The sequence below is a fragment of the Rhododendron vialii genome, chromosome 1a, assembly GCF_030253575.1.
Source record: "Rhododendron vialii isolate Sample 1 chromosome 1a, ASM3025357v1".
NCBI classification, from domain to species: Eukaryota; Viridiplantae; Streptophyta; class Magnoliopsida; order Ericales; family Ericaceae; genus Rhododendron; species Rhododendron vialii.
Genome location: NC_080557.1, coordinates 13,644,063 through 13,660,077, shown reverse-complemented (window position 1 = coordinate 13,660,077; position 16,015 = coordinate 13,644,063). Strand labels below are relative to the sequence as shown.

Here is a 16,015-nt window from a genome sequence, read left to right as displayed (position 1 = left end):
GTTTTGTTCTTCTGGAAAAGGGGGGAGGGGGGGTAGGGGGGGGAGGGGGGATGGGTTTTATAATGGAGGAATCCGAGAAAAAAAAGGGAATGGAGGAAAAAAGGGAGAAAAAAACGAGAATCGAGGAAAAAGCAGGATAAAAGATTTTTTGAAAGCAGTGGTATATTAGACTAACCAGGGTTATTATATCTTTACTAATAGATTAGTGGACTTAGGGGGTTATAGAATTTAGAAGTGGACTTAGTGGGTTTGGAAAGTGGTACAGTGGACCTGGAAAAAATTCTCCCTAGTATATATTGGGGCAAAGTCTACTTATACCTCATGTAGAGGTCATGTGCGGATACAGACATCAAGTTCAATTTTGTACATCCACACCTACTATGCTTTGTGAAAACGTGCAGATGCACTCAATTTTGTTCATGTTAATGGAGGTATATCTCACACATCTATTGAATTCGAGCTGTTCATAATTTACAAATCAAAGAATATAGCATCTTTGTAAAAAATCATGTCGATCAGAAATCAATAACAAAGCCAAAGTGGCTTATTTTTTGTCCTTATTCAAAATTTTTTCATATCACTTGGTTTATCCTTATTTTTTTGGAGATTATTGCATCTTCATAATGAGAGGAATCTAAAAAGTATAAAATTTTGATCGAAATCCAATATTTTTTGAATAAAGACCAAAAAAGTGGCTTGTTGACTTATTTTTGTTTTTATATAGGTTTATTTGGCTTATTTTTTGCGGGAAAGCCAATGGTTTTTTAAGAAAAACAAGCATTCTTGTTAAAATGAAACGTAAATTTAAATTTAAGAATTTACATCATAATTGACCATGCGTTTCCATTTTTTGAACTTGAACTTTGGTGTGAGTGTAGTTTTCACTACAAGAAAAAGGGGAGTACGCGGCAGTTTGTTTCCGGCGTTTGTACAAAACCCCACCTCCGTCGACCTCACCATCGACTTTATATCCTGCGTCGGCCGGCCGATCTACTGTTTGTACCCCTTATCTACCTTTTTTTTTTTTCTCTTCGTTTCAAGGTAACCCTAAATCGTTCTTTAAACCGTGCGAATCAGACCTTAATCGAAGCCTATTGAGTTGATTCGAAGGCTGCTGTCTCTGTCTCGAGCCTAGTTGTACCTGATTCGAGGATAATCGAGTCCTAATCTACATCTTTGGTTTACGAAATCGAGTTGGGTCGAAGTTTTAAGCCCTAATCAGATTCCCGAAGTTATTCCGAGTGGATTTCGACCCACAAGCAAGGATTTCGACCCCTTTTCTGCGTGCAACTATGGATTTCGCGCAACTTGTCTGATTGGGGACATTTCGAACCAGATTAGAGCCTTTCAACTTCGATCTTCTTCAGGTTTGATGGATTCTACACAGGTGTTGCTCTTTTAATCTGTTTCCGTCTCTTTGTTTTAGTTTCTGGTCATCAATTGTGGGCTGAGTTTGATTGGGTTTATCAGGTCAGGAATGTGTCTTGTGTTATATGTATCTGTAGTTTTTGATCGTTATTTTCCTTGTAATCTTCTTGACTTAGTTTTATTGATTCTATTTCCTGGCTCCTGAGCTGCATGATATGTGATTTACCATGTCAATTTATCTCTTAGGGTTATGTTATTTGTCATTATCTGTTTGTTGACTCTAATTGTTCCTCTAGGGGAAATATGGTGGATGCCTTTCGAATGCATATAATGCAAACGAAAGAACTTGGTACATGTCCCTGAGGCAGATTGGAGGATGCTCTTTCTTTTACATGAGAATCAGTAATGTCTACATTGTAATCGTGGTCAGCAAAAATGCCAATGTAGCATGCACTTTAGGAGTTAACTAAAAGAACTATTTGAACTATATATTGTATCTTATCAAATGAGTAACAGGAAATCTATGGAGCACGGGTACCGGTACGCGGTACGGGTACGGTACCGGTACGGGTACGGGAAACGGCAAAATCCCAAAAAAGTAGGGTACGGGTACGGCGGGGGTACGGCGAATAGATATAGAATTTTTTTTCTATTTTTTATTGCTTTAAATGAAATATAAACCCATTTTACCAACAAAATGTAAGATAGATAAAAGTTCGAAGTTCATACATCAAGTTCAACGTGCCTAGATCAAAGCTAGACGAGTTCCTTGTTCCTTACATACCAACAGTACTTACAAACATTGACTCAGTGTAAACGTGTATGTGTATATAAAAGAGAAAGAACTTACGTCTTCTGTTCCGATTTGGAGCCCTAGACCGCTGCCTCTCTCAGTGACTCAGTAAACGTGTATGTGTATATAAAAGACAAAAAAATTACACAATAAGCCCATATTTTATAATTATTTACAAAAAAATCCCTGAAATTTTGAAAAAAAAATCATTTTGGGCTAAAACGTACCCATGCCGTACCCATGCCGTACCATTGCCGTACCCATGCCGTACCCAAAATTATCAAAAGTACCCGATCAAATTTTGCCGTACCCATGCCGTACCCGGTACGTTTTTGCCGTACCGGCGCCGTACCCGTACCCGTACCCGTACCCGGTACGGGTACAGCGACATTTCTGAAGTACCCGTGCTTCATAGCAGGAAATTAAGGGCTTACTAGCAACTTATTACTTATCAAAAATAGATCTGTCATAAATGGACACCACAATGTCACTGCTAAAAAACAACTATACCGCGTATGACTTGCACGTTTAATTCTTATTACTTATCAAAACTAGATCTTTCTGGAATGCCTGATTTGAAGTTGAGTTTAAACGATAAAATTGGCCTTGAGTCACGCCCCACTAAGAGGTAAATTCTGAGGGCTTACTATTTTTCGCTCCCATCCTGTATTCGCTTGTCTGTGTACATCTTGGAAGTTAATATAGTTCCCTACTTCCTTTGAGGAACTTGTAGAAAATGCACTCCTGGCCTGATAAAAACATGTATTCTAAGAAATATGTTGCTAGGTGAGCTGTTAGCATAACAGTTGTACATGTAAGTTAAAATGTTCCATCTGAACTAAGCCTGTCTACTAGGTGCGTGGGTTTTAGCTTTGATGCTTAACTTCTAAGTTTGCCGTTTGAACTGCTGGAGTTGTAGCTTTAACTTCTCAATTTGTCACTTTTTGTTTGTTTGTGATGAGTTAGTGTATAGTATTCTTCTGGCAGCTGCAGGCCAAACACGAGGAAGGTGCAACTAGTGGGAGATAACTAGAGATTGAGGTGGGTCTGATTTCATTTTAAGTGCAATTGTGGTACATCTCTGCAACATAAGGAAGTACATTCTTTGCTTTGGTACCGTAACATTTATTTGTTTATTTTCTTGTTTCAAGAGAAGGTTACATGGAACGCTTCTACAATGCTAGGTGACGAACTGCTTTAGTGGTTGGAGATGAGTACCTATTGTAATGCCCTATTTCATAGTTTCATTCTTTGTTACTTTCATATTATTTATTCTCCAGTTTTCAACTAATATTGCGTCTTTATTTGCAGATGCTTGAGAAAAAAGATGATTGGGAGATTGTGTTTGATAAAGGCGCGCGGGGCACTGTTTATTTTGGGGACTTAGTGTTTATTTTCTTTGACTTGTTTGTCTTTTTTTCCCTTGACTGTATTTTATTGAGTATGATTACATATGAACATGAATTTGGATTGCAAAAGTATGAATTATTGTTTCTATTGTTTCTTTTTGCTAGTATATATGGATTCTAAAGTTTTGTTGTTTGGATATCAACAGCATTCTTGCAGTTTTTTTAAAAAAATAAAATAAAAAATTCCCGGCATTTTTGTAAACCCCGGTAAAACCCACCCTGCCGGAATCGAAAAAGTCACAACCTTGGACTTTTCCCGGTGTTTTTGTAAACTCCGGTAAATCTCTGCCGGAATCGGAAAAAGTCGCCGGCCTTGGACTTTTCCCCGGGGTTTTTGTAAACGCTGACAGTAGTAATAAAAACGCTGGCGAACATTACCGGCATTTATCAAACACCGGGAACTATTCCCGACATCGGCAGTCGTGGCGTTCACTAAAAACGCCGGGGGAAACGCCGGGAAGACTTTTGCCGGCGTTTATAAAACGCTGGGAAGGCCAAGATTTCTTGTAGTGTGCTACTTTCTTTGTGGATCTTGATCTGATAATCTACTATGATATTCTGAAATTTGAATAAGGATTGGGTTTTGCTTTTCGCCATGCTATACCACATTTTGGTCTTGTTATGTAGCATTCATAATGGCATAGCTGCTGGGTGCTTTTGCCTTCCCTACACCGGCTACCCTACAAGATTCAATTCAATGCTTTGTAGATGCCAAGCTATTGCAAGGACATCAGAATGGAGAAATTTGTTTGAACATCAGGTTTTTGTTCAATCTCAATAATCTTAGTCTGTGTGATATTTTCAGATTATTATAATCTCACGAAATGCCGCGAAAGCTAACCAGGCGCCACCGATTTTCAAAACCTCGGCCTTTCACGTTCTCCCCATTTGCTCGATCAGCGGCACAAGTTGCTATGGCATTCAAGGTCAAGCGTCAGATCCAGAACTCCAAGTTTCAAAGAAAATCTTCCCCGACTTCTGCAGGTATTATTATTTTCGGTGAACTCTTCTGAGATAAGTATATCCTCCGGCTGTTTCATATAAATTCTCAATTTGTCAATTTTGGAATGGGCACATTGCCAGCATGCAATTTGTTTCTGTGATTCTTCGTTTTGTTTGTATTTCTTATAGAAGGTATAAATTCAAACGTCTAGGTGGCAAGTTTCCATTTGACGCTTCAAAAGATAAGAAGAGCGAATCTGGATCTTCTGACGAAGGAGAGTTTGAAGTAAGCACACATAGTTAGCTAGTTGTCAGCGTCAATAAAACCACAGTAACAAGCTCGCTGCAGGAAGTTCCTTTAGTTTTTGCTCATTCTTCTTTGTTCCTGTTTACTTTGGTCTGTTTGTCTGAAGGGAGTTGTTCAAGCAGACTTTGCTTTCTTTGATCCCAAACCTGACGACTTCCATGGAGTGAAGGGCCTGCTGCAGACATACATTGACAATAAGCAATGGGATCTGAGTGGTTTTGTGGACCTGATTTTGGGGCAGACCACAGTAGGTACCATAGTTAAAATTGAGGACGATGAAGATGATACACCTTATTCTCTAGTTACTGCTCTTAACTTGGGAAGATACAAGGCAAGAAACAGATTTTCAAAACCCCACTGTTAGTGCTGCTCACTTGCTTTATGGCGTTTTCATAAGTCAGATGATTTTTTATCTCTACCAGGATCATAGATGTATGAAGGAACTCAAAGAGTATTTGCTTAAAGTATGCAAGGAAGAGGATGTACTAAATAACTTGAGATCATTTTTGGGAGCGCAAGCACAAAATGTTGGGCTCTTGGTTTCTCAGAGGGTTGTAAATCTTCCTCCCCAGCTTTTGCCGCCTCTTTATGATGCCCTCTTTGACGAAGTCTCGTGGGCTACAGAAGATGAGGTTAGATGACAAACCTGTGAGATGGGGGAGCTTGACATACGTATCTTTATCATTATACACTCTGCACAATTTTCACATGAAAGCTTATCAACCATTTCTCAACTTATTGAAGCCGACAAAGGAGCTTAGGAAGTCCTTCTGCTTTAAGCACTATGTATTGGTCACCAAAATCTATGAGGTAATAGATTCTACTCCATCCCATTTTGTTCGTTTTGCTTATGACCTACCCTCAAATTCATAATCTTTCCCTGTTTTTTTCTTCTGGGTTTCTTGTGGGAACCTACAGCATAAGAATGCTGGCCAGAAAGAGGGGGCAAGTAGTAGCATTGACGAAGCTATAATCTACACTAAGCCAGAAGATGAAATTATTCACCAGGTAGAAGTTTTTTTGATAGGTAGAATACCATGAATGATACTGAGGCTCAATTACCTTATTGTTACTTTCTCTGAATCCATTTCAGCTCAGTTCATGGTCCTTCAGGTTCCCATTACTTACTCAGCAGCTTCCAACACATGAGGTAAGTAGCAGGGCTCTCAACTTGTCTAAAATGTACCTTGCTACCTTTCTGTGCATTTTGAAGAGCAAGATTTATGAAACTGCCTTGTTTGGATGGTGTTTTGGAAAAAAAACTCATTGAATCATTACTCGCATTTCTCTCTCCACTCATTACCTCTATCTCCAATTATTACTCTAATTTCTCTCTCCACTCAATACCCCAAAAACCAAACCCAAAAATTTTCAAAACACCATCCAAACAAGGCTACTGCTACACTGATTTGTCTGTGTTTTGCTATCTTAGTTGTGTACTCCCATAGAATCTTCAAGGACCAAATCACTTTTTCTAGTATTATGTGTTATTTGATGTATGCAATTCATTTCTCAACTGGGAAGAGAGGGAAAATGAAATTGAAAGGTGATTTGGCGTTTGAAGAGTGTGCTTGTATATTTCTTTCGGTTTCCTTTTCCCAACATCTTGTTTCTGATAGATGCTATGAAAGTTGAAGTTCTTTCATAAGACTTGACACTATTTCTTAGATCTTGTTTTGACTTTTTTGACTCGTGACTTTTATATTGCAAATATGTATCTTGCTTCATTTGTTGATTACTACCATATATTGCAGCTAAGAAGTTACCGGTTAGTGGGTTTACTTATGGCCTTAGAAGCAGAAAAAGTTCCTACATTCCGGCAACAGTTGCATTCTTTGATAAATGAATCATGATGCCATCAAAAGGTGCTCCATTTTATGAACGCTGTTGTTGTTTTTTCATCCGACACATCTTCGCTATAATTTTGGCGATTCCAGCTTATCATCATCTTTGGGGGATTTCTTTGGTGACCGTGATGGTATTTTGAATAGGCCGGATGCCTTAAATTTTGTTTTTCATCTTCCTGTACTCAAAGGAGCATTGCTTTTATGATAGTTTCTTCTTTATTTATCTTAGAAACAGATGTTAGTAAATTTCTTTTATTTCTGTACTTAAAAGGAGAAATGTGAAGGAAACATGGCAATGTTCTTTCAATCCTCCACTTGGCAACAGAAAAATTGTATTTCCATCCTTGTAGTTTATGCTGATGGCAGTGTTTTTTTTTCCCTTCCAGTTTTGAATTACAAACTGCGACACAAATCCTGCGAGAGACTAACAATCAGAAAGCCCAATTGTCCTGTTTATTCTCTTAACACCATTTGTTTGCTCCAAAATTGTAACTGCGTAAAAACAGCTGATCTCCTGAGAAAGAAACATGCAGTACTTCCCTTGTTGGAATTTTTTTTGCTGAAAATTAGGTAATTACTCAGTCGTATCTGTCTAGCGTAGAAGATTTCTAACAGGGGAAAAAGAACTTGCATCAAGATCAGGTTACAAAAATATCTTGTTTGCTAGGTTGAATGGTGATAGAAAGTGCTTAAGTCGCGGTACCCTTGGAACAAAACTTACTGATTGATCAGTTAACATCTTAAGTTGAAGTACTGCTCGGATCGGAAGTCAAAACTAGCTAGACGGAGGTTTGGCCTCGCCTTGCTTATTGATTCAGCTCTACTCTCATACTGCTACTGCTTGAAAGATATAGATGAAGTTCACGCCTTTACTCTCCGGAGTTTCCTTTGTTCTTCCTGACCGTTAAGGTTGTATAGGATACCTTCCATTGCCTCGGACCGATTGGTTCCTTTTCTTTGAATCTAGCATCTCCATGTTATATAGAGAACTCTCGTGTGAATCCCTAATAATTCTGTGACCATGTAACACAAAAGCAGATTATTTGGTGCTTTCAAAGCACTAGAGTGTGGTCATGCACGGTTCTTTTTCACCACATTTGTCTTGGTGGTGAAGTTCACATGAATGTGTGCTCGAGAAGGCCCGTAGAGCACCGCCATGTAGTACTCTAGGAGCAAGTAATAATTACCAAAGGATAATTTGGTCATTTTATTGGTGAAGTTAACACTGTTTGGAAGTAAATTAATAGAGTGGGAAATATGTACATTGTCAGTAAAAACAAGGAAGGGCAGAGTTATTTTAGAAACCTCAGGGGAGGTTTCTACATTTGTTAGAATTCTCAGGGGAGGTCAGTGAAACTTGCCCTTTTCCCGTTTAGCCTCTGCTAAAGAAGTGTAAAAAGTTGGCAGTGGATTATTTCCATCAACTAAAACTTTTAGTTTTGTTCCTATTTGAATTTTTTTCGCGTTTGTTAGTTTTGCGCCAATTTTTTTGTGGACTACTGATTCGTCTCGACCGAATCGGAAAAGTTAAATTTTTTTACTTCTACCCAAATATTTTGGAAAATAACCACTTTTAAGCAAAAAAAAGTTCAAAATTTTTTTAAACTTAAAAGTGGTTATTTCTCAAATTATTTTGGTTTTTTTTAACTTTTACTGATCCATCTTGTCGAGACGAATCAATAAGAACAAAACTAAAAGTTATAGAAAAAATTAGGTGGAATGGAGCCTAATTTTCTGTTGTAGCAGCTTTCAATTGCACCTTCTGTGTTGTTATTCACAATTGCACCTTCTGTGTTGTTATTCACACTTCACTTCTAGACACATGCATCTCACATTTTTGTCATTTTACAGACACGATGTAAATTGTGGTCAACAAAAATCATCTGAAATTAGTTTAGTTAGTGTGAATAAGTGTTTTCCACTAAGACGTCAAGAGTTCAAGTCTTCTGATAAGCAAGTTATGACATTGTAATATTCCAAAAGAACAGTGTGAACAGTAAACATGTACGATTGACATTGCTGGAGAATTTCAAAATTTTAATGCCAAGTCTTGAGTGTTGACCCAGTTATTATTTTGGAATTGGCTTATAGGTGGGGCTGTAAATGAATCGAGCAGCTCGTGAGCTCAGCTTGAATCGTAGAGTAAACGAGCTGAGTGGAGTTCGGCTTGTTCGACGAAAGTTTGGCTCATTAAGGGAGGCTCGGCTCGATTAAAGAGGCTTGTTTAGTAAATGATTATGTTCGGCTCGTTAAGGCTTGAGTTGAGCTCGGGTTCAAGTTTTTGGCTCGTTTACAGCCTTACTCATAGGCTACTGGAGTCTTCAACTTAAAACAATTTAACCCCCCCTGTTTTGTATGTAAGTACATCAATCTTGCATTATCAACTATTCATATTATGACCCACAACTTGATCACATTATTCTGAAGACAATTACTACAAATCATATACTAATTCTGAAGACAACTACAACACCAATACTTTAAAGACACAAAAGCTCATATATATAGTAGACTGAAAAACTATGCCATCTCCACTGCTCTACTACACCATCACCTTTATAACAATCGGCCACAGCCACAACAGCCCTTCCCTGCACATTCTTGTAAGCATACCGCCGTGCCAAGACCACATAAACTCCTAAATTCGCCACGGTGATCGCCACAAGAAGCCAATAAAAATAGTTCAAACGGCTACTATTCAAGTCCTTTCCGAACCAGCTTTTCCCCCTCTCCTCTGTGATACAGTCCACAATTGTTATCAACCAGCTACTTATGAAATTCGCCACTCCAATCACCCTACGGTAGAGTGCAATCCCCAAGCTTCTCATCGAATCGGGAACTTGGTCATAGAAAAACTCTTGCAATCCCACTAGAGCAAATCCATCTCCAAACCCAATTATGAGAAACTGAGGGGCTAACCAGAAAACACTCATTGTACTTGAACCTTTGGTTGGATCATTTTCAACGAGGGTTAGCCTTTGTTTTTCTACTAGGGCTGCAACAACCATAGTCCAGACCGAAAAAACCATACTGATTCCGATCCTCTGGAGGATCTTGATGCCTCTCTCGTTTCCTGTCGCGGTTCTCAGAAAGGGTACGAGGATTTTCTCGTAGGTTATGACCGATATGATCATTCCTATGGCGGCGAGAGAGTAATCGAGGCTGAAGGGATTACGAAGGAGTGGCCAATTTTGCGGTCTAGGGTTGCGCCTTGTTTGATGAAGAATGTTGAGGCTTGTGCTACACAAATACCAAATGGTAATGTGGTCAGCCAGATGGGGATCATGTTGAGGATTAGCTTTATCTCTTCTACCTGAGTAACAGTTGCAAGTCTCCATGGATTTTGTTGCTTTTCACCTGAACTTTGTTGGTCTTCGAGGATTGCAGCCTTGTCAAGAAATCTGAAACACATAATATAGTATCGTATACGAGAGTCAAGGAAAGTATATGGGCTTTGAGTGTTTTCTAGTTAAAGAAAAGGACTAGACGTGTCCTAACGAAACAAGCGACATGGATCCTCTGTCTGAAAATTCATGTCTCTTCCCCAATTCACTTGTAGTTGCACGACCCAAGCCATGTTCGTGCAACTATGAGTACAATGAGACGGGGAACATAAAGTTCAGGCGCAAAGGATCCCATGTCATGACAAGGTACATCGATGGAAACGAACTTACTTAAGCTTGTCGGTATGCCAGAGGAGCCTCCCCTCCATTCATACAACTGACTAGGATTTGAAGGACAAGCAAGATTTCTCTTGGCAAAGGCTGCAACAAGAACCTGAACCATGGGAGTCAATGGACTCCCCGGCTGCCTCCTGTACCGATAAAATGGCTTACCGATGCAAAAAACCACCAAGCTGGAAGCCATCACAATAGTAAGTATAATGTCAGCAACAGCCCAACTCACATGGTCTTGAACATAAACCACCACTGTCACACCAAGCAATAAGCCAGAGCACAGACCGAAGTTCCACTAGTTGAAAAACGACATCTTTTTTCTCCTCTCCTCTGAATGATCGTCGTCGAATTGATCTGCTCTGAAGCTCTCTAAGGAGGGTTTGTGGCCCCCAGTGCCGATGGATATCAAGTAGATGGCCAGGACGAAGAATACTTCGTGAATTTTTCTTGGTTCAAGGCAAGTGGTGGAGTCACATGGCCTAAGGTTTGGAACTAGTCTTGACATTGTCAGGAGGATTAAACCCTGTTTGCCAAACATCGGAAATTCTTATAATGAAATGAAAAGGGAAAAAAACGCTAATAGACAGGCCATCAGTTAAATATGACATATGGGAAGATCAAACTAACAGAAGAAAGCACTTGTCGATATTATTTCCTCCAAAAAAACATGTACTAGTCCAGTTTTGGTTATAGAGGCCTATGTGAAGGCACAACAGAATGAAAAGGAATTCGTATCATTTCAAATCACTGTTCTTATCAAAGAGAAGGAACGAGAAAAACCGAAATGATTTGACCATCTAAAGTGGGATTTGAGATTTGTTACCAGAAGATAAACAATGGATGAAGCAAGAACAGTAGTGAATCCGCCCAAATAAGCATCAGCTAAGAACCCTCCCAGAAGTGGCATTATGGTGGTAACACCAATCCAGTAATTGACATTCTTAGCTGCTGTTTTGAGGTCTTGATGCATCACTTTGGTGAGGTATATGATCAAACTTGTCGCGATTCCAAAGTAGCTCAACCTCTCACTGAACTCAATTGCTGCCACAAAAACATCACAGCCACAGCCAGACTAGTTTACTAATGTTTCAAGTTGCAAAGTAGCCATTCAAGAAGTAGTGAAAAAACAATACCAAGTTTGGTATTGTTTTTTTTTTTTTTTTTCTCGTTTTCGTTTATCTACTAGCATTAACTTGAGAACATGTAAAGCTTTTCCCAGGAAAAAAAAATGTTGTCAAATTCTGTTTTCGGGAAATTTCTTGCAAAAACTCTTCAAAAAGGGCTAAAAATGTTACCAGATTTCCAAAGGCTGTGTTTTTGGGAAAAACTAAAAACACTAGGAATTTTCTACACGAACCGGTTTTTGACAGAACCAGTTTTGTGCAGCGTCTACCGATGGGCATAGTGTAAACAACACTGCGAGGCCTGTGGCTTCAGAGACCTTTGTGTTCATAACTGTGAACAAAATCTTTGCACCTATCTTTAATCTTTTCGGAACTTTTATGGGTTTTGTTTTCAAGAGAACACGAATAATGACAACCGAAAAAAAAAAAAAAACGGAAACAATTCTAAGACCCTAGCGCCGTTTGGTTGCCCGGGAAAAAATGGAAGAAAAAGGCTTCTTCATGTTCGTGCAAGCAAGCCAAACAAGTCAAAAAATCTATCAGTATTTTTTAGGCATGGTGTCACAAAATATCAACTGTACTTATTCTTCTTACCAATAATGAAGAGTGAGGCTTTCCAAACACCAGTGGTGGCTCGGAGAGGAACCCTTCCTTTGTGATCCAAAGAGGAATCATATACCCATTTCTCTCTCTGTTCCATTTTGGTTTTCAGAATTTTGGTTTCACTACTTGCCAAACAGGACCGAATTTTGTAAACAGAACAGATGCCTCTTTTCTTAAGAAAAAAAATACTGCAGAGGATATCTGCTCTGGGGTGCATGGGTTCTTACTTCTTATATAGGGGAGGGAAAGGGTTGTTTGGGAGCTGAGAAAAAACACAAAAAACAGAAAGTTGGAAATGACTGTAATAGAGGGGGGGGGGGGGGGGGGTGGGAAATCATTCCGTCCACTTAAATCTCCCAAATGGTCTTCTTTCAAAGGGAAAAGAAAAACAGAATCCATTTCCATTGGACGGTTTCTACTGGATAGAAAGTCAAAAAAAGTGGATTTGATCCTGTTAGATGGTCCTCGTACCAGAGGTTCAAAAAGAAAAAAGAAATTTGGTTCATGTGACACGCCGAGGGGTTGCTCTTGCAGTGGTTCGGACGGATGTCCAGACTATGGGAATACTCTTCAAAGTCTCGGGTTTGATTCCTCACCTAGTGAGTACCCTGAAGTAATTGGGGGGCCCATGACTGGTATGGCCGCGCTAGCTCTCCGGAGGTCTGGGTTGCGCAGTCGGATCCATTTAGTGATCTGGCTGTAAGGCTGTTCCTCTTTTATAAAAAAAAAAAAGGTTCATGGGCCCAGTTTTGATAAAGCTACTTCAACTTTTTAGGACAGGGCTTCTCTGCACTCTTTGGATCGACTGCAGGAAGCACCCATTTTGATCGTGCATTTCGATAAACAATGGTTAAAATTCGTGAATGTTTCTTACTGCCGTGGAAACCGTTCAGCAAGTCTCAACCATCAAAAATATTTTTTGGCGGCTGCGATTGCAACGTCTGTTTAAGGAAAGTATTTTCGTGTGAATATGTTCTAAATATATCTTGTAACTTTTGTAATGCAATAATATATTTCACATGATATTATTTTGCTTTTTTGACAATCGCAACGCCCATATGTGCTTTTTTTTTTTTTCGTTTATAAAAGAAATTGAGAAAATTTTACATGAAATGTGAAATAACTTCAATTTCTAACCAGATTAAATCAACATTACTTGAATTTTCAGAAATTTCTATACTAATTACACATTTATAATTATATAACGCATTATTATAAGTTAGAAATTTCTGACCCCAGGTGTTTGGCCTCTACTTAGCTCCGTCAATGTCCACAGACCCCAAATGTTTGACTCTAATCCAAACCTGTCTCGTAAGGATGTGTTCCACTAATTAAAATAAGTACGTATTTTTTAAAAAGACACTCCCAACCCGTCGACCACACACCCTAGCATAGCCTTTCCCACAGGAACATCAACAATAGGTCTAGTGCGCTTGACAAGATCTCCTTCTTTAACATCAGTATCACTACCAAAGACAACAATCCCTACATTCTCATTCTCAAGTTTCAACGCTATTCCTTTCACTCCGCTGGCAAATTTCACCATTTTGTCTGCTTGAATCTCGTTCAATCCATAAACACGTGCAATCCCATTTCCAATGGAGACCACTCGACTGATCTCATCCACTTGAAAATTGGTGTAAAAGTTGGTAATTCGACTTTCTAATAAAGTAGTTAGCTCTGCAGCTCTTGTTGATTTTTTTTGAAGTAATTATGTTTTAAATTAAAGGTGATGTACTATGAGAGAATGACCTGTCTTGTAAAGTAAAAAATAAGTACTTAAAAAATAATAACCTTAACAGAACAGAGCCTAAATAAGCCATGATACCATTTTCTTGTTTGTTGCAAAATACCCTACGTAACACTTAGCCAAAAAAAAAAAAAAAAAACGAGGAAAAATCCATAGAATGCCCTGGTCAGCTCACCTTTATACCACTATACATCCACCATATTTCTCCAAACCTCAACTTTTTCGGCTCCACTATACATGGCTACAACGGTGATCCAAACAGTACAATGATGAGTAGTCTAGCAAAAAAGGTCTTTGAAATGTCCAACTTGATTAGCTATCGATAATTATACATATATATATAATTATCGAAATAATGAGAACAAATATTCCATACATGTGGGCATAGGAAAAGTTTATTCTCGACTTCCAAATGATTTTCTTACTCAACGTAAGTCACAAAAATAACAACCTCCTCGCATGGGTTTTTATTTTCATGAATTAACTTCAATGCTAATCTTTAACTTAAACAAAGTAAATTCAAACCTCCCTATGGGCAAATACTGCAATACGCACTGAATCTACGTCACTGCAACAACAAGAAGACTAGCAATTTCAAACATCAACATAAAATGCATAATAACAGGAGAAATTTTTGTTTTCATGTGGAATTTTCCATTTTGTCCCAAACAAACTAATAAAATTAATTATTCTCCTGTCGGTAAAAATAATTAATCTTATCAATTCAAACTTAATAGTAGATGCCATATAACACCAACATATATAGCCCAATGGCTATCCATGTGACAATTCTTAATATGAATACCATAATATTTCAAGATGTTGTGGCTAATCTCAAAATATTACGACGTCCAAGTCATCCCAAAAGGCATGAACCAAACTTTAACGGGACAAACCTCAATAACGTCCACTCCTGAGTCCCGATACCGTGAGTCGATCTCATGATCAAAGTTCGAACATGGATTGCAATCATGCATAGTAAGTAATATGGGCTTAAATGAAATCAAACTTTACTGTACATAATCTGAATATGCATAAAACATCAAGGCATATCGGTAGAACAAGTGCCCAAATAATTCTTACCATAAGCAGAATCAACCAATATGTCCACATAGAACCAAATAGGTTTGCACATGCTAAACTTGAATTTATCTTGATGCCTAGATCCCATAGTTGCGGTATCTCGAAATATATATCACGCTATAGAAAATTGCTCTTTCTTGTTGTTAATAGTCAAGCAAAACTAGGCTCTTAATATTCCAAGACCAGTAAAGGAATACCATGCAGTGATTTCAATCCAAGCTATCCCTCCACAATCAACAAATAGCAGCAAATTCATGAAATACATGTTGTGTGAGACCAAATTCTTCTATCACCAAGTAATTGTGAAAGATCTTGTAATGAAGTATATAAAAGTAAGAGAATTTGATCCACTGGACACATGAAATATAAAAAGCTTTATGACCACATTACTGCAAACTAGCATGTGAAGGAACAAGAACGATCATAACCACATACCACCGACCGTATGCGATCATATTTTGTTTCACTATATCTAACCAAAGAGCGTAGAGCAAAACAGAAATCACTTTTCAAGTATTTAATTATGATTGCAGTCTGATCATGTTCTATCGTAAACAGGATAAATCAAACATGTGTACATATGCAGGAACTTTAAGATCCGTATACTATACAACATGGATTAAAGATTGTTCTAATACCACATGTAATATAAAAATACCCATACCAGTATATGCACCGGAAATATGATCAAACTAACTTCTAGCCATTGTTGTTCAAGTAGAGAACACCAAACATTCACACACTCTAGATTTAGGTGTCTTCTAACCTATGCATGACTTGAGATGCCTTGATTGATGGATATCATAGGCTTATATAGATACTAGGTTAGGGACCCTTAATCTTCCTCAAGAAACCTTATAGTTTCTCTCCATCATGAAAACACACTTATGGAGATAGGGGAAAGCCAAAAATCTTTTGAAACCACCACTACATATTAAGTAAGTGGGCAACTAACTATAATCACACAAGTGTCTAGGTGGGCCCTAAAATATTTCTTACGTCGGATGTCGGAAGGGGTTTGATCAATCCGTTAACTTTACGATCCTTGAATTCAAGCTGGCATGCATAAAGATATAAAGGCCTTCCACGAAGATTCTTTTTTGCCTTTGTGA

At 38.4% G+C, this 16,015-nt stretch overlaps 2 protein-coding genes and 1 pseudogene across 6 annotated transcripts; 1 reads left to right on the top strand and 2 right to left on the bottom strand.

Moving 5' to 3' along the window:
* Nucleotides 1-835: 835 nt before the first annotated feature.
* On the top strand, nucleotides 836-7,051 carry LOC131326228 (protein BCCIP homolog). 5 transcript variants are annotated; one of them, XM_058358952.1, is made up of 12 exons: nucleotides 836-1,387; nucleotides 3,149-3,202; nucleotides 3,318-3,384; nucleotides 3,473-3,567; nucleotides 4,376-4,554; nucleotides 4,725-4,798; nucleotides 4,926-5,150; nucleotides 5,242-5,451; nucleotides 5,564-5,629; nucleotides 5,738-5,827; nucleotides 5,913-5,969; nucleotides 6,574-7,051. In XM_058358952.1, exons 5-12 carry the CDS (start codon nucleotides 4,395-4,397, stop codon nucleotides 6,670-6,672), a joined length of 981 nt encoding a protein of 326 aa, XP_058214935.1. In that variant the 5' UTR covers nucleotides 836-1,387; nucleotides 3,149-3,202; nucleotides 3,318-3,384; nucleotides 3,473-3,567; nucleotides 4,376-4,394; the 3' UTR covers nucleotides 6,673-7,051. The 5 variants fall into 5 exon arrangements, with proteins under 5 accessions (XP_058214935.1, XP_058214908.1, XP_058214927.1 ...); XM_058358930.1 differs by having other exon boundaries at nucleotides 842-1,367; nucleotides 3,313-3,384; XM_058358925.1 differs by having other exon boundaries at nucleotides 836-1,367; nucleotides 3,473-4,554.
* Nucleotides 7,052-9,015: 1,964 nt separating this feature from the next.
* On the bottom strand, nucleotides 9,016-12,313 carry LOC131298061 (protein NRT1/ PTR FAMILY 5.6-like; annotated as a pseudogene).
* A 515-nt stretch (nucleotides 12,314-12,828) lies between these two features.
* On the bottom strand, nucleotides 12,829-14,991 carry LOC131328423 (ATP synthase subunit alpha, mitochondrial-like). Its single transcript, XM_058361373.1, has 3 exons — nucleotides 14,904-14,991; nucleotides 13,456-13,696; nucleotides 12,829-12,943 (listed from the first exon to the last, which is right to left on the bottom strand). The coding sequence occupies exons 1-3, from the start codon at nucleotides 14,989-14,991 to the stop codon at nucleotides 12,829-12,831; spliced, it is 444 nt and encodes a 147-aa protein (XP_058217356.1).
* Nucleotides 14,992-16,015: the final 1,024 nt, after the last annotated feature.

Excerpts from the sequence above, each read along its gene's own strand:
- LOC131326228 (XM_058358925.1), top strand. The coding sequence starts at position 4,395 with ATGCCGCGAAAGCTAACCAGGCGCCACCGATTTTCAAAACCTCGGCCT. Across the intron at positions 4,555-4,724 it reads ATCTTCCCCGACTTCTGCAG|GTGGCAAGTTTCCATTTGAC; the intron begins GTATTATTATTT and ends TCAAACGTCTAG. Across the intron at positions 5,452-5,563 it reads CGTGGGCTACAGAAGATGAG|CCGACAAAGGAGCTTAGGAA; the intron begins GTTAGATGACAA and ends AACTTATTGAAG.
- LOC131328423 (XM_058361373.1), bottom strand. The coding sequence starts at position 14,991 with ATGGGATCTAGGCATCAAGATAAATTCAAGTTTAGCATGTGCAAACCT. Across the intron at positions 13,697-14,903 it reads ATTGGTTGATTCTGCTTATG|TGGATGAGATCAGTCGAGTG; the intron begins GTAAGAATTATT and ends CCAATTTTCAAG. Across the intron at positions 12,944-13,455 it reads GTGGGAAAGGCTATGCTAGG|TAAGAAACATTCACGAATTT; the intron begins GTGTGTGGTCGA and ends TTTCCACGGCAG.